The sequence below is a fragment of the Miscanthus floridulus genome, chromosome 3 (assembly GCF_019320115.1).
Source record: "Miscanthus floridulus cultivar M001 chromosome 3, ASM1932011v1, whole genome shotgun sequence".
NCBI lineage: Eukaryota > Viridiplantae > Streptophyta > Magnoliopsida > Poales > Poaceae > Miscanthus > Miscanthus floridulus.
In genome coordinates, this window is record NC_089582.1 from 63391185 (window position 1) to 63415226 (window position 24042).

Sequence of the window (24042 nt, forward strand, 5' to 3'; positions counted from 1 at the left end):
GTCAGGAAGAAGAGGGTGGTGGGCGGGCGCGTGCTTGTGTGGTGGGGAAGAAGAACAGCGAAAGCGCGGGAAGTGGGGAAGTGCGTGGGAAGACGGGTGACCGATGGGATTGCAACTTATCAGGCGACTACACACGAGTATTTCTATTAGCCTTATGTACTAGGCTAGACTAGGTAAGAGTGAACATTAGCAGCCTAGTTTCATATATTGGGAATATGCCTCATTCATTTGTGAGGGCACCGTAATATAATATTCACTAAGTGGACATAGGGAATAAAAAAGAGAGAAAATGATAAAGGATATATTGTTGTTCTTAACAAATATATATTTTGTATGGCGTCGTGTACCAGAGCTTGTTGCCTTAGAAAAATCATATTATTCTTGCATGGTATCAAATAAAATTACTATGCATATGAAAATAATAGCTCTCGATGAGATCTACAAATTCGTAGGTTTTGAGTTTTGTCATTTGAGGTTGTTAAAATGGACAAAATATCAATACAAACTTCAGAGAGCCAAATAATATACTACCACTGACATGTGGGTCCTATCTGTCAGATCTATGTAAATGCTAAATTGACATGCCACGTAGCATAGCGGGTCATGTAAATGTCTGTTTAGACCTAGATGTGACCCATTACAACTTCATGGAGTCAAATATGCATTTTGGGACTTTGAGGACCTAGATGACATCTCCGGTTAACTTTGACGACTGCCCGTGAATTTTATTCTACAATCATTATGGTAACAAGTACAATAACATACTTTTAGGGTAAACGAGTCACTTGTTCACACTTGTAAAAAATGATTTTTAGCAACGGTTCGATTTTTTTGTAGGGGCGACTGGTGATGGAGCCACCCCTACAGTAGCGTGCTCAGGTGCCCAGACACCAGCCGCCCCTACAAATGGAACAGCAGGGGAGGCTGGTGATACGAGCCGCCCCTACAAATGGGGTCTGATTTGTAGGGGCGGCTCAATCATCAGCCACCCCTGGAGTTGCTATTTGTAGGGGCGGCTGGTGATTGAGCCGTCCCTACAAATGCCCCCGTATATATAGCTCCGATTTATAGGGGCGGCTCAATCACCAGTCGCCCCTACAAATGACCCACATATAAAACAGCTGCAGCACCTTCTTCCTCCTCAAGTCACTCACTCTAGCCCGCGAAAGAAAGGTGGGGAGGCCTTGGGCACCTCCTAAAAATTGCTCTACTAAGGGGGAAGGTTTTGGTCTCAAATCCTATGATGGAGAGGTTGTAGAAGGTAAGAAAATGTTATTCCATATTTTTTTTGAAGTTTTAATGGTTGGTTAGTGAGTAATTAGAGTTTTATTTTTCTCTCTCTTCTATGGTGCTTGAGCTACTTATGAAGCAAATTAGACCCAAGTTTTAAATGTACTAGGATAAATTAGGGAGGAGAACAAGATCATACCCTTATTTGGTCCATGTTTCTTGATTTTAGTGAACAATTAGTTAGTTTTATGGATGTTTCATGTGCATGTGGATCTAGATCTAGGGTTTGGTTTTTTTATTAATTTTGTTTTTATAAATTTATGTTTGATGAAATTGGACTAGGATTTGTATGAAAGATATTGGGTAAAGCATAATTGTTGCTAATTATTGTCTTTGAAATTGTTTATTGTAATCAATAAATATGTATTTTAATTATTTATGGATAAATGAGCCATTAATTAATTTTCCTCTACCATGGTGTGTTTGTATGCTTCATGTAATTATATTAGATTTATATTCATATATATCTGAAGTATATACAATTATTCTCAAGTAATTATTAATTTGTTTCATTTTTATATATATCTGAATAAGTAGTCATTTAATGTTTGTTTTGTTGTTGTTATAAAAGATGGAGTACAGGAACTCTTGGATGTATGGTTTGTTAAGGTTCAAGGCAGGTTTCCATGAAGAGGTGGATAAATTTATTGAAGCCGCAAAGAAGCATGCAATGACATTGAAAGAGAATAAGGATCTAATTATTTGCCCATGTAAAGATTGCAAGAACCGTATGGTATGGACAGATGTGACTATCATTAGATCACATTTGATTATGCGAGGATTTGTTAAGGACTACACAGTGTGGATTCATCATGGTGAAACGGTTATTGTTAACGACGAGGATGAGGACGAATATGACGACGAAACCATAGAATCCCTATCCCAATATTCAGCAGAGCTTGATGCACGAATGGATTTCGAGTTTGGCAATGAATAAGGTGGTGATGCTGGTGGTTGGGATGGTAACGATGAAGGTGGTGCCAATAATGATGGTGGAGCACGTGTCGGGGATGAAGATGATTTGGAGAACATGATTCGAGCCCTTGGACCAGAGATTTTACTAAATAGCCTGAAAGGTCTAGAAAATTTGGAAAGGGTGACAAAAGCATCGAAGGAGACTATGTATGGTGTTGAAAAGGGTTGTTCGACACATTGTACATTGCTACGTTTTGTGCTTGTGCTGCTCATCCTGAAGGCTAAGTACGGCTGGTTAGACTGTAGTTTCAATGATCTATTGCATCTCCTGTCATGGGTGCTGCCACAACCAAACTCAGTTCCCGCCAATACATACCGAGTGAAGAAGGTCATAAGTCCATTGACAATGGGGGTTGAAAAAATCCATGCATGCCCCAACCACTGTATACTTTTTTGTGGCGAAATGTTCAAGTCACTAGATAAATGTCCTTGGTGTGGGGCCAACCGATACAAGAACAATGACCTTTACGGTGGGGACGAAGCCTCCATGGGGAAAAAGAGGAATAAGAAGGGTACAAAAAAGGTGGTACAAGAATCTCAGCCCCCAGAGGACACTCCATTAGGCAACGATGCAAAGCAGAGAAGAATTCCTGCCTTGGTAGTGTGGTACCTGCCAGTGACTGACCGCTTGAGACGTATCTTCCTAAACCCTAAAGAAGCCGCACTCATGACATGGTGGGATGATGAGCGCAAGGTGGATGATGATAAGATTGCACACTCGGATGATTGTAGTTAGTGGCAAAGGTTTGATGAGAAGCACAAAGAATTCAGCGATGACCCAAGGAATGTACTGTTTGGCTTGAGCACCGTTGGAATGAATCCCTTCAATGAGAGGATGAGCGACCACAGCACATGGCCAGTGATCTTGACCATGTACAACATCCCAACATGGTTGTGTTAGAAGAGAAAGTACCTTCTCCTCACTATTCTTATTTCTGGCCCTAAACAACTAGGCATTGATATAGACGTGTTCCTCGAGCCTTTGATGCAAGAAATGGAGAGGCTATGGAGGCATGGGGAGCAAATGTATGATACGTTCCGAAAGGAGGACTTCATATGTAGAGCAATAATATTTGTTACTACCATTGATTACCCCACGCCGTTTGCTTTGTCTAGACAGATCAAAGGAAAGACGGAATGCTTGGTTTGCTTGGATGGTACTACATGGGTATACCTGGATGCATCCAAGAAGATAGTTTACCTAAGGAACTGATGCTTCTTAAAGACAAGTCACAAGTACCATAACAAATTGTTCTTTAGATTTTATGACAATGCCCCAGAGATTGAACCCCCTCCAGAGAGATGTCATAATGGAGAACACATGTATAGAATGGTGAAAAATATACACGCCGTCTATGGAAAGAAGAATTCAGATGGGACGATCAGAGATAGAAGCACACCTCCTATCAAAGGAGTACCTTTCAAGAAACAATCGATCTTCTTTCAGTATCTGCCTTATTGGCCAGACTTGGAGGTCCCCCATGCCATTGATGCTTGCACATACAGAAGAATGTCTTTGAGAGTCTCATTGCTACCTTGATGGACACATGCAAGTCAAAGGATGGTCTGAAAGCACGGAAAGACATGGTGCAGCTAAACATGATGCCATAGCTTCACCCGGTACCTGAGGCTAATGGAAAATACACTCTGCCCGTGGCGTGCTTCAACCTAACACCAGACGAGAAGAGAGCTATATGAACTTTCCTGAGGGGGATCAAAGTCCCGACTGGGTTTTCAGCAAATGTGAAGAAGCTAGTGTCAATGAAGGACTTGTCGATAACACACTACAAAGCTCACGATTGCCATGTGATGCTGACAGTATTTCTACCTATTGCAATCACGGCTATAAAGCCAGAGTTCTTGAAAATGGCCATCACCCACATGTGCTACTTCTTTTTGAAGATCTCATAGAAGACGATTGGCAAGCAAGAGCTGAGTGACCTACATGAATTTGTGGTGGAGACACAAAATCAACTAGAGATGTGTTTACCTCCTGCTTTCTTTGATATAATGCCACATCTCATGATTCACATGGTTCATCAGATACAAGCGCTGGGCCCTTGCTACTTGCATGAAATGTGGTCCTATGAGCGGTTCATGTCGGTTCTAAGTCGATATGTGTATAATCGAGCATACCCAGAGGGCTCCATGATAGAGGGTTACAGTACTGAAGAAGTCGTCGAGTGCTGTCAAGAGTACCTAAAAGTACAGAAGGGGATTGGTAAACCCAATTCTCATCACAAGGGTAGGCTGGCTGGGAAGGGCACTAGTGGTAGAAAAGTGTTCATCGACCATGATTACAAAGAGGTGAGTCGAGCGTATTACAGTGTCTTGCAGAGTACACAACTGATGCAACCGTACATTGATGAACACTTGGCTATTATTATGGCAGAGAGAAATAGCTATTCGGATGATTGGATCATGAAACAACACAAGCAACGACTAACTACATGGTTGAAGGACCAAAACATACTGCCTAGAGAAACCATAGACTCTATTACCATCAGTAGGTTAGCGGAGGGGCCATCGAGACAAGTGATATCTTGGAATGCTTATGACATCAATGGGTATATGTATTATACCCACGCAAAGGATAGTAAATATGTGAACCAAAACATCGGTGTTTGAATAGAGGCTCTCGATGGATTGGGGTGAAAGATCTAATACTTTGGCATCATTGAAGAGATATGGGAACTTGACTATGGAAGGGATATAACGGTGGCCCTGTTTCGATGCCGCTGGATCAAACAACACCAACTGAACGAGATCAGATTAAGAGTCCTAGACCTCGAGAATCTAGGCTACCAAGATGACTCTTGGGTGCTCGCTTCACGTGTCACACAAGTTTTCTATATGTCTGACCCACAAAGTAACCTCCCCCCGAAGAAGAAGACAAAGCATGTGGTTGCCTCCGAGAAACAGCACATTATTAGAGTTGATGGCATGGACGATGTTGAAGCTTACAATAACTACGATGAGATGCCGCTATTCACAGACTTTCCTAAGAAGATCTGTGTTGTGGAAAAGAATCTCCCCAAAGACATATTGCCATAGGAATGAAAAGGTGTCAAAGGGAAAGTCGTTACAGCGGGCTAGCTAGTTGTTGAACGTGGAGTGTTTATGTAAGTGTGTGTTTGTAAGACTTCATTTATGGATGCGTGTGAGACTATATTTATGTACATGCGTAAGACTACATATTTTTATATGTGTGTGAGACTACATTTATGTATGTGTGTGAGACTACCCTTTGCAACATCCAGATGACTCTATTTGAACATCCACTCTATTACTACTAAAACTTTATGAAATCACTTAACACTTTATGAAATGAAGAAATGACCAAAATAAAAGTAGGAGATCTTGACGAGTTATATAACTTTTATATTCATCACCTTTATAGCTGAAATCATTTAGTGTTTGAAAATCAGGTTTGAAGCTGTCATTTTCTAAAATTTAAAATTTGAATTGTTCAAAATTAGTGACAAAGATAGATGACTAGACTAAAATGATAGAGCATGATTTTAGAAATCACACTTATTCATCATTGATCATCATGAACAGTTGTGCTTTTACTTTTTAATCTCTGGGTAAAATTTGTAACTAGTCTTTCTCCCTCATACTAACTCCAAATGTGATGATTTTTTTCCTAAAATTTTCTAAAATCTTGCCCTATCAAGTTAGTGTGTTGATTTGGTCATTCTTTTCATTTGACAAAGTTTGAGCACTTTAAATTTTCAAATTTAAAAAAATGACAAGTTCGAACGAGATTTTCAACCATTAAATAATTTCAGCTGAAAAAGTGATGAATACCAAAGTTGTATAACTCATCAAGATCTACAACTTTTATTTTAATCATTTTTCATCTAACAAAGTGATATTAAACATTGTTCATAAATCAACATGTTTCTCGTATAGTTCAGGAAACTATGAGTCATATGTGAATTTATGAACAATATTTACTAATACTTTGTCATATGAAGAAGTGACCAAAATAAAAGTAGTAGATGGTGATGAGTTCAACAACTTTTACGTTCATGACTTTTATTGTTGAAATCATTTAAGGTTTCAAAATCTTGTTTGAAGTTGCCAATTATTGAAATTCAAAATTTCAACTGTTCAAATTTGGTCAAATCAAAATATGATCAAAATAAAAGTTGTACATATTGATGAGTTCTACAACTTTGGTATTCATGAGTTTTTCATCTGAAATCATTTACTCTTTCAAAATATTGTTTCAAGTCAAAATTGTTTGAATTTCAAAATTTGAATCGTTAAAACAAAGTCACATGACAAGATGACCAAAATAAAAGTTGTACATGTTGATGAGTTATACAACCTTTATGTTTACAACATTTTCATTTTATTTCATTTAATATCATAAAATTATAGTCAAAGTTTTAAAATTTAAATTTTTAATTTTTGTTTTTCTGTTTTCTATATTGTTTTGACTACAATTGTTTATATATATATATATATATATATATATATTTCTTCATATATAGAATAATATAAAATATTATATTTATGCATATACACAATTGTTTTGATATTACTTTTATTTTGGTCATAATTGTTTTATATATACATAATTGTTTTTACAATACAGAATTAATAATTTAAAAAAATATTTGTAGGGGTGGTTGGATTAGGAACCGCCCATACAAATGCATTTGTAAGGACGGCTGGATTATGAACCGCCCCTATAAATCATCCCGACTATAAATCCAAGGGCGCACAGGTGTTGTCTGCTGTTAGACGCTCTCTTCTCCTCTGACGCCGTCAGGCTGCCCCGCCGACGCCGTCCCGCGCCCCTTCCCCGTCGACGCCGGCCCACGCCCCTTCCCCGCACCCGCGCGCCCCATCTCTGCACCCGTGCGCCCCCTCCCAGCACCCGCGCGCCTGCTCCTCCCCGCCCTAGGGTTTCCGACCGGCCGGTGGCGCGCCTCCCTAGGGTTTCCACCGGCGGGCGGCCTCCGCACACTAAGTGTAGGAAGACCCAATACATAGTCGCTCTCTTTCCCTCTGCTTTCACTCCATTCACATGCGCACCACCTCCACAGGCCCCGCCACCGACGCCCGCCCGCTCACCTCCACACCACCGCCCCCGCCGGCTGCCCGGCCCCGGACACCGCCCGCCCCGGCGGTTGGCCTCGGCCGGCCGGCCGCCCTAGGACAGCCTATGCGGGGAGTTTCCCCTGTGTAGGTCGCCCACCCTAGGACCTGCTCCAGCTCTGTTTCACGCGGTGGTTGATGGCCGTCTTCAACCTGTGTACGTCGCCGGCACCTCATCTCCAGCCTCCACTAGTCCTCGCCACATCTCGATCTACTGGAGGAGCTGACCCACCGATGATGAACTCCCCGCCCAGATCATATCTGCCCAATCTGACGTGCGACTCCCGCCAGGTGCTCATTTTCCTCACCCTTTCTCTCCCTCTTCTCTATTGCGTGCATACAAGAACGTCTCCAGTAGGATGAATTGTTAGTGAGCAAAACTGAGTTGACTTGAATCAGTTGAGCAAAAAAAAAGTAAACACTACATATATGATTTAAGATGTAAATTGAAAACTGAGTTGACTTGAATCAGTTGAGGTTCAGATAAATGATTTATAGTCAGCACTATGCCCATCAAAAGAGAAAAAAAAGAATAATTGTTTATTAACCTTTGAAGAATGGATGGCTTGGTCTCCTACATATGACCTTCTGAAACTTTGTACAAAGACGAGAATAGCTCGGTCAAGCCTTTGCTTACTTAATTCTTGATATCTCAACTTGTTAAATAATCCACCTTGGGTTCAAAACCATGTTATGAGGCATGCTTAAAGCTATGTCTATAAAGAATGGCTGCATAATTGCATAATAGTTGTACTAAGTCTATCAAAGCTTCTTAAAATCTAGAAATACCCTATCTGAGATGATTTGGGTGTTGCACATTCTGTTCAACAATCATGTATTAGAATTATTGTACCTAATAATTAACCAATACATGAAATTGATAGCTTACAAGCTATTGCACTAGTTGACAGTTTCGATTTAGGTGATTGTCGTCCACACCTAGCATGTCAAAATCAAGAACTGGAAGCACAAGCAAAAGCCAACTCCTAATATAAATAATACAAAATGCTATTCACCTTATAATTTGAGACTTGGAGGATATATTGTCATTCCTTGGAGTCCATCATAACAAGCTTTGTTTGCCAATCCGTCATTTGCTCTACTTGTTGCTTCTCCGCATCATTTTTAAATTTCTCTAGCATCCTAGAAACAACACAAGTACTTATCATGTTTGACATAGAAATCTAGGTGACAATGATAACTAACGAGTGAGAACTCAAACTATGAAATGAATAGGTTTCCACTCACTTCTTTAGCTCAGTAAGCTTGTTTATGGCCTTCCGCGTGTAATCAAGTAGTGCTCCTTATGCACTTTGTCCCTCTTCTCCTCCACCTCTGCTCGCCTCAGAGACAAGTCTGCACTTGCCACCACAAAGCTGCAAGACAAATATTTTAGAAACTAGTCAAAAAATGCCAAATAAAAAAGAATGATGTGACAGTTCCTATACCACCCAAACACCAAAAAGTCACTAGCTTTCTCAGAGTTTATGACAAAGTAACAGAATCAGATGCAATACATACATTCAGAGAAATTTCTTGTATATACAACATTGAGGACATAGTTTTACATGTTTGCCAATTTAGATTTTTGCTTTGAGTTCCATTAAGTCATGTTAGTTTAGTCTCAATTTAGTGTGGATCCAAACCAAACATAAATGCAAAAATAGCAGAGTGCCTCCATCAAGCATCGGTTTTGTTAATTTATGTGGATCAGAAGCTGGAGGGCATAGAAGGTTGAGGAGAGATGTGGTTTCTTGTAACAAATGTTGGTAGTTTGTCATGGTTGTAAGGCAGCCCTTTATTGGGTTTTGTTCTGGATTTGAAATGATTGACTTAAACCCTGCATTGTAATCTGAATTGTTGTCCTTTCATCTTTATGAAAGACGAGACATGGCCCCAAAACTCTACAAAAAAATGGAAGATTCATCGTTCATGCAATGGCAGTAATAAAATTCCAAACACTGAACATATGTACCCGTCAGAAGTATAGATCTCTCAATTTTTTTTCCTTTTTTCCTTCACTTTTTACAGAAGTCTCACCATGTTATGTGTGTTTGGTATAATATCTGCTTTGCTATGTTAACATCAAAACTAGTTCATGTTGCACACTATAGTTCTAGTGCTTTTCCTAAGCATTAGAAAGGTTGAGTTATCAGTCATTTTTTAGTTAAGTTATCATGTCTTGCTGTTTTTCTACTGCTTAAGTGCTTGAACTCATTTCCTATCATTTGCAACAGTTGCTGCTTCTACTACTCTCCTATATGGCAATAGTTGCGCTGCTACTTTTTTTGGCAGCAGCTGCTGCTCCTTTGCTGAGTTAAATGATATGCAGACCTCTCTTCTCTCTTCTACTCACCTCTCTTCTATTTTCTCCTCTCTTCTCTCTTGTTTGGCAGCAGCAGTTGTTCCTATTCTGATTTAAATAATGTGCAGACCTCTATTCTCTCTTCTCTCACCTCTCTTCTCCTCTTCTATCTTCTCCTCTCTTCTCTCTTGTTTGGCAAGAGCAGCTGCTCCTTTGCTGAGTTAAATGATATGCATACCTCTCTTCTCTCTTCTCCCTTCTACTCACCTCTCTTCTCTATTCTCCTCACCTCTCTTACTACTCCTATTCCTTCTCCTCTTACTACTCCTACTACTACTCCTCTTACTACTCCTACTACTCCTCTTACTACTTGCTACTCCTAAGTGGCTGCTGCTCTTACTCTACTACTACCACTCTACTGCTACACTTACTCTACTCTACTACTTTCTACTTACTACTACTACTTGCTACTTCTAGCTACTAACTGTTGGCTGTTGTTGCTTTTTTGCCAAATCTCCTAGGACTCACCCAGGACTTGTTGTCCTGTCTTTTGCCATTAGCCGTTGCACTATGTTTGTTAAGTAGCTGTTGCTTTTTTTGCCAAATCTCCCCTCTCCTCCCCTCTCCTTTGTTTTGCCGATGATGAAATTATCCAAGTCCATACATTATATGGAATATGAGCTGATGATCAAGAACTTGTGAGAAACTTGGCATCATTAGCAGCCGCCCCTACATTACCTTCTCCTCTCTTCTCTGTTATGATGCCTTGATGCTCCAAGTTCAAGATCAGATGATGATTGACATAGTTCTGAGGCCTCTACTACTGCTACTTCTCATTTTTTTGACATATTGTTGTTTTATAGGACTACTTTGTTTTATAGACCTTTTTATTTCTTATACCTTCTCGTGTACCTAAAGCACACTTTCTTGCATCTATTAGAATAAAGCGTGAAATAATGTCACGGACACCAGACAGTGCAGCCCGATGCCCCGAGCATGATGAGCAGCCAACCCTTGAGGAGCAAGCACTAGAGGACCAGCTTACTCAGGAACAGTTCGATAACAAGGTAGAAAAGGATCTAGAAATGATGCTTACTCAGGAGCAGTGTGATGAGGAGAAAGGCCCCGAAGGAGAGGCTATTGAAGGCGAAGAAGAAGAGGATGATGATGATGATGATGACTCAGAAGAGAGATATGAAAGTCCTGAGGATCCTTTCCCATGTGAAGCCAGAAGGAGGCTAATGGAGGAAGATTTGGACAAGGATTTTGACCCAAACGAGGAGGTAGGGAAAAAGCTTTAGCTTGTAAATTTTGCTAAAGCTTTGGTTGTGTTACCTCTGCTAACACTTTGACCTGTAGTATATACAGGTCCCTCTTGAAACTCGGAAAAGACAACATCAACATCCATGACATCTCGCTGGACAAGATGGAGTAGAGGAAAGGAGAGCAGAGGCAACAGCCACAGAGACGGATCACGATGCCTCTGCTCCACAACCTCAAGACACAACCATGACTACCAAGCCTAAGAGGAAATGAGGGGATAGAAAAGGAAATATATATCTAGATAAGGCATGCTATATGATAATGGAGGTCGGTCCAGCAGGGGAGACCCTTGAGCCGAAGGAATTAAGAGGACGATTCCATAATACGATTGGGGCCCTAGTAAGAGATAAATTGAACCCAGCAATCCCTAACTGGAAAGAGGTACCAGAGAACACAAAGAATGCACTATGGGATAGGCAGCTGAAGCTCAATTTTAGATTTTCAGGGGGTAAGCATGAATTGGTAAAAAAATGCTATCAGGATGATGGGAGAGTCATTCTAACATTGGAGGCCGGAGCTCAACATGAAGTATATCCAAAAGGGGTTAACTCCCTTCAACGAGTTCGGCAAAATAACTCCTAGTTAATGGGAGGAGCTCGTGGCTCAGAAGACTTCACCGGAGGCATTAGAGCTTAGTGCCCGTAACACTGAGCTGGCGAAGAGGAACAAACACCACCTTCATCTAGGCCCTGATGGCTACTATGCCAAGGAAGAGCAGTTTAGGAAGATGGACGAAGAGGCCGTAGCTGCTGGAAATATCGATGTGACGAAGTTGAAGGTACGCTCAAGGAACTAGATATATGCGAGGAGTATAGAATCATCTAGCGGTAATCTTAAGTTTGATAAGCCGAAGACCCAAGAGATAGTATCAAGGATACTGAAATATGCTGAAGACAAGGAGAAGGGCTCATTCAATCCTTCTAGAGAGAGGGACGAGCTTAGCCTTGGCTTGGGAAACAAGGAGCACACAGGTCACACTAGGGGGCTAGGAAAAAGGATGACCTGGAAGCAAAGATTCAAAGAGGACATGCACATGTACAAGAAACATGGTAGAGACCTGGAGGCTAGTCTTGAGCTCCAAGTGAAGGCTCTAGTTGCGAAGGTGCTGGAGGAGCAAGGACTGTCTATGGAGCCACAAATATTAGTGACGCCGCCGGGAGAACTGACATTAGTTGGCAGCCCTCCGAAAGTTCCTAGCAGCTAAGGTTCCACTACAGCCACAACCTCCGTCGATCGCATATGGGAACCAACTAGTTGCACCTTAGTATTTCTTAGCGACCGGTAGAACACTATGATGGAGGTGGCAACGGGTGTGACACATCCTCCCGGTGGCTTACACCACAATAATAAGATATCGCTGGACTACACTAGGGTCGAGGTGCATACAGTGAAGCCCGAGTTCATGTAGTGGAGGATAGATTACGCAACTCCCGAGGGCCTGGTGTTACTCGGAGACGTTATGGGGCAGTTCATCCTCTGGCACAAATGGGACATTATATTGACTGCTTCTTCGCCGCCTCCCCCTCTCTCAAATTTGGAGCGAGTTGTTGAGGTCGGGGAGATATTTTCACCGTCTCGTGACCCCCACATTCCTGAGATGCCATATTCTTCCCCGCCTCCTAGCGAGCATATGCCTGATGAGATGCCACAATCTTCTCCAGCTCGTACCGAGCAAGTGCATCATGAGATACCACAGTCTTCTCAACAAGCACAGCTGATACATGAACAACAAGTGCCTCCTGAAGAAGGTGATGCATAAGAAGATGAGGACGTGCCTGAATGGGAACTTTGAAAGAAGCATCCAATCACCATAAGGCCAATTTATGTTCTGATCAAAGATGTCTCGTCGGTGTCCAAGTGGTTTTCCCATGACCAGTTCAAGCCTGATAACCAAGTTAAAAAAAGTCCCATCACGGGGTTCTAAGGAGGCCATCACTAGCAAACTCCACCAAATTGCAAAGCAGTATCCAAATGTTGATGCCATCGAATGGTCAAAGGATTACCCGAAAACATATGAAAGAGGCAAGCCCTTCCTACCAAGCCAGGACATCCAACGCCTACCACTTGGAATGAGAAGGTTCCATGATTAGTACTTGTGTGTTCTCCCAACGAGCATAGATCTCATACAAGCATGCTTCCCCATCGGCACATTTGGAAGCCTAGCCAGGAAAATTGTCTTTGACTTCAATGACATGCAGACATGCTTTCACCTAGGAGAAATGGAGATAAATCTAATTCGCACGTGGTGCCTATAAGTCCTTGTCCTCCCGATATGATATGAATGTAATCTTTGAATTTTGTTGTAACTAACCCACGCCGTGATTTGTAGAATGCAAGTGCACATTGTCAAACAAATGCCAAGTGTGAAAGCCGGGTATGTAGACCCTCAAGCTATAGCCCAAACAAATTTTAATTATCCTAAACGGTGGACACTGGATGCCAAAGAGCTAGCTGCTGCAAAGACTCTTTGGGAGAAAGAGCGCATCCGTATGGCAAAACTAAGGAAAGAGTCCTTATATGTTTGTATACATACTTGTAACGTTCAGTTTTGGATACTAACAATTTGTATTTGCTAAAATAATCCGAACATGACATTTAGGTTCTATGTCACTAATCATCATGGAAGGTATGATCCAGCAAGGAAGGAAAAGCTGGCTATAAAAATACTATATGTGGTAAGTGTAACTTACTTCTTCAGTACTCCGTTATATGGCTGTCAAAAGCACTACTTAACATTTTCATATGCAAAACACACAGTGCCCCAAGCAGAAGCCTGGGAGTGTACATTGTGGATACTATATATGTTCTATGATGAGTAACACCGGTGTCTACAGGAGACACCCCTTAAGGTAAGTTTGAACCTCTTCACCCGTAGTATAAAAACTTCATACATGGTATGAAATACTAAACCGAAACTTGTTCTCTTGTAGTGGAAAGAAGAGAAAGTAATGAAAAGAGACCCATACAAGGATGACAAACTCTTAGAGCTTGTCGGCGACCTTTGCAACTTCATATTGGACCAGATTGTACACGTTAAAGGCGCCTACCATGACCGAGAGTCTGACTTAGGTAGAAATCCTCAGTACCAACACCTTCGTGAGACTGAAAGGCTAGCTCTAGGACGTTGATAACAATGTGTGTGGAATTTGTATATTTAATGATGGATTGTATATATTTTTGTGAATTGGACTTGTAATTGTAGTTTATAGAATACTCTTGTGCTTGTAGTCGTGGTCGCGGGGCGTTCGGTAATGCGAACACGGTTCAGAACGTTGGTCGCGGGGTGTTCGGCAACGCGAACGTTGGTCGCGGGGCGTTCGGCAACGCGAACGCGGTTTCGGAACGTTGGTCGCGGGGCGTTCGGCAACGCGAACGCGGTTCAGAACGTTGGTCGCGGGACGTTCGGCAACGTGATTTTGAATTGTAAATTTGAATTTTTTTTGTGGAAAAACGAACTGTAGGGCGGTTCTGGATTGAACCGCCCCTAAAAATACCTGTTTGTAGGGGCGGCTAGTACTACAGCCGCCCCTAAAAATCGATTTGTAGAGACGGTTCAGTAGGGGCGGCTGACCAAACCGCCCCTGCAAATAGTTACGAGCCACCCCTAAAAATCGATTCTGTAGTAGTGTCATTAACTAATTAACCTTGATTCTATTGCAACACATAGACATATCACATATTTGGTAGCTTTATATTAAAAAACCAAAAAATTCTTCTCTTTTGTCTTTCACTCTCTTTCACCCGTCTGTCACCCACTCATCCATCTCTTGGTATATCGTTCTTCACTCTTATCTTTCTCATTTTAAATTTAGAGCTACGAAACCTTTTATTAACACTGCACCACTCCTATCATAGCGTGGCCGCCTAAACCCGTTCATGTTGTGGTGCACCTTCTATCCTTATTAAATTTATACTACTACACAACAACTATCTATTTAAGTTGAGTCAATCCTCTATTAACTTCTCATACAAGATTAATCCTTTATTTTATTAGCATTTATTATAAGCTTTAAATTTATTTGATTTAAGATTGGACCTAGTAGTGCAACTAAATCAAAAAAGTAGCTAGCACAAGCCTCCATGTAAAAGATTGTATTTCCCGTTGCGATGTAGGAGTATATTTTTGGGGCTAGTAATGGTAAATCGGTGAAGCAGAGAAAAATCAGCGATTGGCTCAGTCCTCGCGGCTAGCTAGTCCCGGCGTCTCGTCTTCGGTCAGTCGTCCCTCCCATTCCAAGCCTCATCAACCCACGCGCGCAGTCCCCCTCCGGCCCTCCGTATAAATACAAGCTCCATCTCCTCTTTCTCCATTGCTTCGTTCGCTCTGTACACGGCAGCTAGCTAGCTACCAGCTGGCAAGTGTTTGCGCCATAGCCAATCTACCCAATCCTAAGATTCAGTTCATCGAGTGCAGGCACTCGCCACTCTCATCGGATTCACACACATGCATACAAACATGGCAATCCTCGACGTCGACCTGGCCCAGAACAATAATAGCAGCAGTGCTCCTCCCTGTCATGCTCATGCTCATGCTCGTCAGCAGGCACACGCAGACGAGCAGCAGGACGCGGAAGAGGAGGATCAGCAGCAACTGCTCCTCAAGGGCGTGCGCCACCAGTGCGAGCGGGGAACCATTACGAAGCTGCCGGCTCGCTACGTCCTGCCGCCCTCCGACCGTCCAGCACCCGGCGACCAGCCGCGCAGTAGCAGCTGCATCTTCCCCGTCATCGACCTGGCCCGGCTGCGCGTGCCCGCGGAGCGCGCCGCCGCCCTGGCCGAGCTGGACGCGGCCTGCAGGGACTACGGCTTCTTCCAGGTGGTTGGCCACGGCGTGGACGGCGGCGGCCGGATGCTGGACGTGGCGCGCCGCTTCTTCGACCTGCCCTTCCAGGAGCGCGCGCGATACATGTCCGCCGACATCCGGGCCCCCGTGCGCTACGGCACCAGCTTCAACCAGCTCAACGACGGCGTCCTCTGCTGGCGGGACTTCCTCAAGCTCGTCTGCTGCGACGACCTCGCCGCCGTCGTGACGTCGTGGCCAGACGCGCCCACTGACCTCAGGTACGCTACGGTACGGTGATTATTAATCACATCTCTCATTCACCTGAGACTGAGAGACCGACCAAATGGAATAGTTTCCTTTCCAGTTTTTTTTTTTAATTTCGGTATGTAGTAGTGCGCGCCCAACAAACAAACAAGCAGTAACATTTTGAGAATTACCATTACCAGCAGTGACAGTGACTTCCTGCAGCTGCATACTCTGCCGGTGCATGCATGCGCATATATTGGGTCCCTTTCAGATAACAACATAAGCCAGGAAACAGATATTGGTCCCTTTCAGCGCATATATACTAGTAGTATGCAGTGAAAGGAATCAATGACACATGTAGATTTTTTCCTTGCTGCGGGCAATGCAAAACAGAGCTTGCCGATGCTTGCTGGTCCGGTCGCTACTGCACACGTATGCACCCAGCACAATTAGAGGCCCAGAGATCTTTTGCACCCTGATCTTTTCCACGTGCCTGTTCGGCTGGTATTAAAATCGGCTAAAACTATTTTATTATGAGAGAAAAATACTATAGATTCTAGCTAATAAACCGACTAATAAGTTTAAACGAACAGTGCATGCGTGCGTGTAGCGCAGTGGCAAAGCTCCGGTGGTGGGAGTTGGCCGGCCGCTTGCTTCGTCCAAGTAAAGAATTTTCTGTTGCCTCGCACGCAGCCCATGATAGTTAGGGCATCTTTGGCACGGCTTATGTCGGCTTCGGCTTCATCTATTTTGCGTAAACCGAGATACTATAGCGTGAAGCCGTTTTGTAAGTCAGGGTTAAAATGAACTAGAAGTCGAGAAAAGTCAATTTTTCTGACTTCATTGATTTTGGTTTCACCGATGAAACCGTTTTAGATGTCAAAGGGTTTCAGTGTGACGCGCTTGCCACGCTTTTTTTTAAGCCTGATGACTTCGGATACTTCTTAGCCGCACGTGTTCTCTATGTCGTAGGACGTTTGGGATGATGTGAGTGCGTAGTGTGCGCGCGTGAGGTGTGCGTCGATGCGTAAGTTTACATACTACATCTTGTAGTTAAAAGGGATGGGGCATAAAAAAAATCTCTCAGTGACAGGCACAGGCACAGATGCATATCCCAATTGCCAGAGCAGATGCCACCATAGGCCGGCGCCAAAAAGACAAACGCCGGCCGGCCAGGATAAAGCCGAATCAAATCCGCCGCATATCTGTCTCGCCACCTTCCCTCTCCGCTCTTGGTCTCAGCCACTGATGATGCCTGATGTATGCAAGTGCTGTACAACTGGCCAGAACTCACTAGGGTCTGCTCGCTTAACTTACCAGCCGACTTGTCATACTTAGTATTTTTTTTTCATAATAAAACAGCTTTAACCGATTTATCAGTCAACTTTAATATCAGCCGATGTGGCTGAACTGAGTCCACGCGTCCAAGTACAGCTTCACTGGAGCAGCATCTAAGAAACGCATGGCATGTGATTTTGACGTGCTCGTAGCAAATTAATTTTGCAGGGAGGTGGTGTCGGCATACGCGCGGTCGAGCCGGCGGCTGTTCAGGGAGCTCATGGAGGCGGCGCTGGAGGCGCTAGGGATCCGCTCCGGCGGCGCCGCCGAGATGCTGGCGGATTGCGAGGCCGGGTCGCAGATGCTCATGGTCAACTGCTTCCCGGCGTGCCCAGAGCCGGATCTCACGCTGGGTATGCCACCGCACTCGGACTACGGCTTCCTCACCGTCCTCCTGCAGGACCAGGTGAACGGCCTCGAGGTCAGGCACGCTGACATGTGGGTCCTCGTGGACCCACTCCCCGGCTCACTCGTCGTCAACATCGGAGACCACTTCGAGGTACGAGTACGCGGACGAACATGTATAACCTACTACTGATCATCAGAAGAAGGTGATGATTAATTATATACGCATGCATGCTTAACTTGCAGATGTACAGCAACGGGCGTTACAAGAGCCTGCTGCACCGGGTCCGCGTGAACTCGGCTCGGCCGCGCATCTCCGTGGCGTCGCTGCACGGCCTGCTGCCGGAGAGGGTGATCGGGCCGGCGCCGGAGCTGGTGGACGACGAGAAGAACCCGAGGATGTACATGGACACGGACTTCGCCACCTTCCTCGACTACCTCAGCTCGGCCGAGGGCAAGCACAAGTCCTTCCTCCAGACCAGGAGACTCATCACCAACTGATGTTGAGACCAGCTGGACGCATCCTAGCCGCACGCATGTTACTACTTGGATCCCATCTGTCCGTCCGTTCTTCTTGCCAGTTGTCGGCAGGAAGAACACGTATGTGCCTGTGGTTGCGGACCAAGAAGTTGACCGGTCAAACCCATCGCGCGCCGTTTAGCGTCCGGACTGCGACTGGTCGTGCTCCCTCTCCCTGCCATCAGGATTGTTGCCTTTTCTGTACCCTACCTATAGCCAGTTAAATAAATAAATAAACATACTCGTCATCGGGAACTAAGAGAGTGTTGGATCAGCAGCTAAAAGATCGTGCAAGGTCAACCAAATTATTACTGTACAGTGGAGTATTACGAGTGGTATCTATAAGTATAAAAGTAAAGCGCTCCATATATTTCAAATTATAACTTATTTTAGTTAATCAATTATAAACAAAGTTTTAAATCTCCAGATATAGCTGTTTGAGAAAGATTTAGTTATATTTTTTCGATGTACAACTTAGCATTCAGCTGGACCTATAGCCCGCTATAGTCGGCTGTTTACTGTTTTTGATGATGGGTCGCTAAATGGATTAGCTGGATATTTAAAACACTGACTATAAATTGTCTTAGTTTTTCTAACTGTTGAGAGAATATCGGTCACACATTATAAGAAGTTGGAACACGCTCGGGTCGCAAACAGACAAAAAAAAAAGAGCGGATAACCAACGCACTTTTGCGGTAAAGAGCGGTAAAGTTTACAAGCAAACCCATAAAGCAATAACTATTGCGTTTACGTGACGAATTTTAGGCTTCAAAATGTTGTGATTGAGTGAGAACGTACTGAACGGTGCAAACAAAAGGTACTATTCCATGGAGTTGCAAAGGCAAAAAGGAGGCCACGAGTAGGGATGAAAACGGATCGAATACGGACGAATATCACCGATATTACATTTGTTTTCATATTTCTGTCCGGATTCGGATTCGAATACGGATAGTGTCAACTATGTCGGATAGGATATGATTGGATATCGACATCATAAATATGCGATTTAAGTATTCGGATACGGATACGATATCGGATGTTGGATATCCGGACTCGGATCCGCTAAACAGATTCGGTTTCAAATACGATCGAAAAATATCTGTACCGTTTTCATCCATGGCCACGAGCGTGGGTACGTCTGATGGCCAGCGAAGTTGGCTCGCTTGCTTTGCCGACCCAAAAAATCACGGAATAACCTGCTCTGCATTTAACAGATGCAGTTTAGCCTGCTCTGCATTTTAGAGAGGCCGTTGGAGTTAGATACAGAGCGAGATACATCGACTGGTTCGGAGTTGCTCTAGAATGGTGAATCATCACTGCGGGCCTTACCAACGGAGCAGGCCCAAATACAAGAGAGCTTTACAGATCTGCTTGCTTTGGAATTACGGAGTATACCGCAACGCCACTCAGTATAATTTTCCCAGCCAGCCGGCCATTATCCGTACATAAAGTAGTTAGTAACGAGATAGCCAAACATATACACAAACTAGAGTAGAAATGTACTAGTAGCTAGCCAGGCGACACATGGATGATGGTTGGGGGATCCAATCGAAGAAACAGATAGACAGGACAGGACAAAGGTAGGGATGAAAACACCGATATTATATTTGTTTTTATATTTCTAACCGGATTTGGATTCGAATAGTATCAACTATGTCAGATAGAATACGATTGGATATCAACATCATAAATATGTGATTTAAGTATTCAGATACGGTATCGGATGTTAGATATCTGGATTCGTCTCAACCCCTCTAAACAGATTCGGTTTCGAATACGGTCGAAAAATATCCGTACCGTTTTCATCCCAGCAGGACTCGAAACAACAGGTAAGACAACGAAACATACAAAGTACAGACATCTATCCTGATTACACACTGAAAACTACCAACTACGTATAGCTACGTCAGTCTGCGCAGTACGCCCTACTACTACGTCTACTTGACTTCAAGGTACGGTACATTACGGCACGATGGGCACGCATACAGGAACATGAGATTACTCCGTACACATCACATAAAACATGTCAGCTAGCTACCACCGTACCTAGGCGTAGGACATGTACTCGGAGATGGCTTTGGTGCCCTCGGAGATGGCGTGCTTGCCCAGGTCCCCGGGGAGCACGAGCCTGACGGCGCTCTGCACGTCGCGGGAGGTGAGCGTCATCCTGCCCGTGGCCTTGGACAGGCGCGCCGCCTCGTCCGCCAGGCGCTCGAACATGTCGGCCATCATCATGTCCAGCACCTGCATGGCGTGGCCCGACACCCCGAGGTCCGGGTGCACCTGCTTCAGCACGCGCCACACGTACCGCTTGTACCCTCCGATGCCGCCCATGCCGGCGTCGCCTCCGGAGCTTGCCTGCCCCAGCCGGCGCCGCGCCTACCGCTTCTTGCCGGCCGCGTCGCCACCACCCGCCTGCTGCTGCGGCTTCGTCTTCGTCGACTTCTTTGGTGTTGCTTTCCTCTCCGACGACACCCGCGGCCGCGGAGTCCCCGGCTGCTGCTCCTCCTCCTCCTCGTCTTGCTGCTTCTGCTTCTTCTTGCTGGCGTCATCCTCCTCCTGCTCCTCGTTGGGATCCTGCGTCTCCTGACTCTGCGGCACGGGTATAGAATCCTCCGGCGGAGCCGGCTGCTTCTCCTCCTCGCGCCGGCCACGGCCTCTCTTGGCGGCGGTGGGCTGCTTCACATTGGAGCCGGTGGCATTGTCGCCGCCGTCCGGGGTAGTGACCTCGACGACGTGCACCACCGTGGAGCCGGAGACGTCCACGGCGGGGGGCGCCATGGCCAGAGCCTCCGGGACCAGCTGCTGCTCCGCCTCCGCCCCATCGGCGTCGTCGGCGACAATGACCTCCACGGTCTCCTGCACCACTTTGGTCTTGACGACGGAGCCCACCACCTTGTTTCCGCGCCGCTTGGGAGCCATTCCTAGTTTCCTACTTGCCTAGCGTAGCTAGCTACCAAATCGAAATCGATCAGCTTGCAACAACGACACAGTGAGTAGCATTGAGAGTGAGGAGATGAAGGAAAGGAGATGTCGCGACGAGGGGCAGATGAAGAAGCTGGGTGAGCGGAGGCTCCTCCCTTTATGCACAGGACGGGCGGGAGGGACACGTGAGAGGCGGGCGGGTGGACACGCGGCGGTCTGGACGGGCGACGTGGTAACTCGTGGTAACTTGGACCGCCTGGGGCTCAGTGAACAGGCAGACCGCAGACAGACGCGGTTGCAGCACTGCATGGTCGTGTCGTCCTCTCATGACCACTCAGTGCCTTTCCAGACGGGCCTCAAACCTCATGGAGAGGAGACACACAGGATAAGAGCAGAGCCGAGAGATCGAGAAGACCACCAGCCACGAGGCTTGAATTTTGAGGAACTCGTCCATCCAAGCGCGCGCGGGCTCTCTGTTCTATTCGAATCACGCCTTCAAGATTTGGTTACGACTTAGTACGACTCAACGGTATACGATCAAAATATGAGAACACTGAGGTTTCAGTAGTTATATATAGGAATGAATTATACATTATTATTCAGTTTCTTACAAATCTTTCAGAGAAATCGGCAGGGAGAACCTCTACCTAAAATGTTTCATTAAAATAAAAAAGGTACGTACAAAGTTACAATTAACGCCTTGGGCCCAAACTAAAAAGGTGGAAACAACCTAGGGTAACCGATTTAACACAAACTAAAAAAGGAGGAAAACAACCAAAAGGCAATCAATTTAACTAACTAGCTTAGCCCGTGTCTTCAAGTTAAAAATCTTAGGAGACATAAGTATTAATTATTGTTTAATACTGTGATTAATAAAAACTTACTTATATTTTTTTTCTCTTTGCTCATTTTCAAATACAAATATGCATAATAGAATATTCTATAGGCTCTAGCTAGTTGCGATAAACTTATCAATTATTGATCTACTATATGTTTATTCATTGCAAATTTTGTATAAAAACACTGTTCAATCATATAATTTGTCGATGCACACCACTAACTGCGAAATTTTCCTATTATCATCAAAATCGTGTTTCTTTGACGCTGAATACTACCCGCGACAAAATAATCTTTTATTTTTTAGAGTTCAAGGGCATAGCCTCGACCATTACATTGACAAGGACCAAAACAACGTTTACAACATTCTTGTTCACCAAAAACTCAGCAGAAAAACTACACTGACTACTAGCTATGCTAAACCATAGAGAAACATGATACAACTAACCAACTTAACAACCTTCATCAGAGCCCAACGCCAAAACTTGACTAAGCCAAAACCTTAAAGCCCAATAGCTTGAACCACTTTTCTGACGAGCCCACTTCATCAACATTCTAGGAGACCATCGATTCCAACTTCTCCGACATTTCTCCATCCCAACAATACGCTTTTTGGAACAACAATTTGTCATCTTCACCATTCACCTCTCCTAGCCAGCAATCCTTGCTGGGCTTGTGGCTATAGAGTTCAACGCTTTTAGCTTTGCAAAAAACTCCCGCCTTCTCTCCATAGGGCATAGCAGGGAACCTTGTAACATAACCACTATTTTTCTCAGCAGGGATCTCATATCTTTCCACAACACTTTTTTAAAACATAAATTATTTCTAGTTTCAAAAGCCCCCACAGGGCAGCTGCACAAAACATGAAGGGGTACGAAAGGTCTCGTTTGCCCTCCCACTCTATTTATCTTCTTCTTCCTCTCTTTGTTATCCTCTTCCCGTGGCAAGCAAAGAAGTCACGGACACCGAACAACCTCATCATAGGCCAACAGCGCCCCCCCTCAAACGGCGATGCAAAGTGTGGCGACCTGCCAAACCCATCCATGTATGTCGTTCTCGTCGCTCCGGACTCCTTCCCTGCCACCGATACCTGTCGCTCTCGCTACCGCCGTTGACTTTTGGTTGTGCCACCTATCGATGCTGGCAACCCACCACTACACCTTCTCCCCCACCACCAACACTTGCTATTCATGTCGTTGTTGTTGCCTTCCGGTGGTACCTACTCTCCCTCCGCTCCACGTCCATGGTTGTCACCCACCGCTCCTGTCGCCACCGTGGCTTTCTGATGGTGCCTCCTCTCCCTCCTCGATGCGTCCATGGCTTCATGTCATAGATGCCAAGCACGTGTTACCCTTCTTCCCCTTTCGAGCTAGCAGATCGGTGGGGCGAGCGGTGGGAGACCTCTGGGTGCTTGGGACAAGGTCTCTCAAAGAAGTTCCACCTGAATTGGGTAGAGCCTCTGAAGACACGAAACGTTCTAAAGTTAACAAAATTAGTGAAAAAAACTATCCTAAAGTTGGGGAACCGAGTGCCTCGCATATGCAATTTGGCACTAGACGATTGAAACACCTAGGCTCAATCGTTACAGGAAATCATGATGAGCTAGAAGAAATAAATGAGGATATATCCACTAACTATGCTGAATCAGGAGAATTATATAATAGAATGACCACCATTATCGATATATATTTTGCCTCTAAAATTGCTAGCTCCATGGACAATGACTCAGACCCAAAGTCCATGGCAGAATGCCAAGAGCATCCAGATTGAGATAAATATAGAAAAGCAATTGAGGTATAGTTGCGCTCCCTTTGTAAAAGGGGGTTTTGGGGCCTATAGTCGCAACACCCCAAAGGTCATCCTTGTAGGACGATGCAAATGGGTATTTCCGCTGAAGGGGAATTGAAAGTGCATTTGCCCCCGTTGTGGGTTTTGGTGTATTGATGACATCCAAATTAGGGACTAATGAAATCTTATTGAGATATATTGCAGCTTTAGTCCCATGAATGATTTAAAGAGTTGATTTAGATGAAATGGTATCCCT

At 44.4% G+C, this 24042-nt stretch overlaps 1 protein-coding gene and 1 pseudogene across 1 annotated transcript; one reads left to right on the plus strand and one right to left on the minus strand.

Moving 5' to 3' along the window:
* Window positions 1-15188: 15188 nt before the first annotated feature.
* Window positions 15189-18491, plus strand: LOC136541748 (probable 2-oxoglutarate-dependent dioxygenase SLC1). Its single transcript, XM_066533819.1, has 3 exons — window positions 15189-16066; window positions 17541-17871; window positions 17964-18491. Exons 1-3 carry the CDS (start codon window positions 15450-15452, stop codon window positions 18216-18218), a joined length of 1203 nt encoding a protein of 400 aa, XP_066389916.1. The 5' UTR covers window positions 15189-15449; the 3' UTR covers window positions 18219-18491.
* A 1507-nt stretch (window positions 18492-19998) lies between these two features.
* Window positions 19999-21266, minus strand: LOC136545874 (histone H2B.1-like; annotated as a pseudogene).
* Window positions 21267-24042: the final 2776 nt, after the last annotated feature.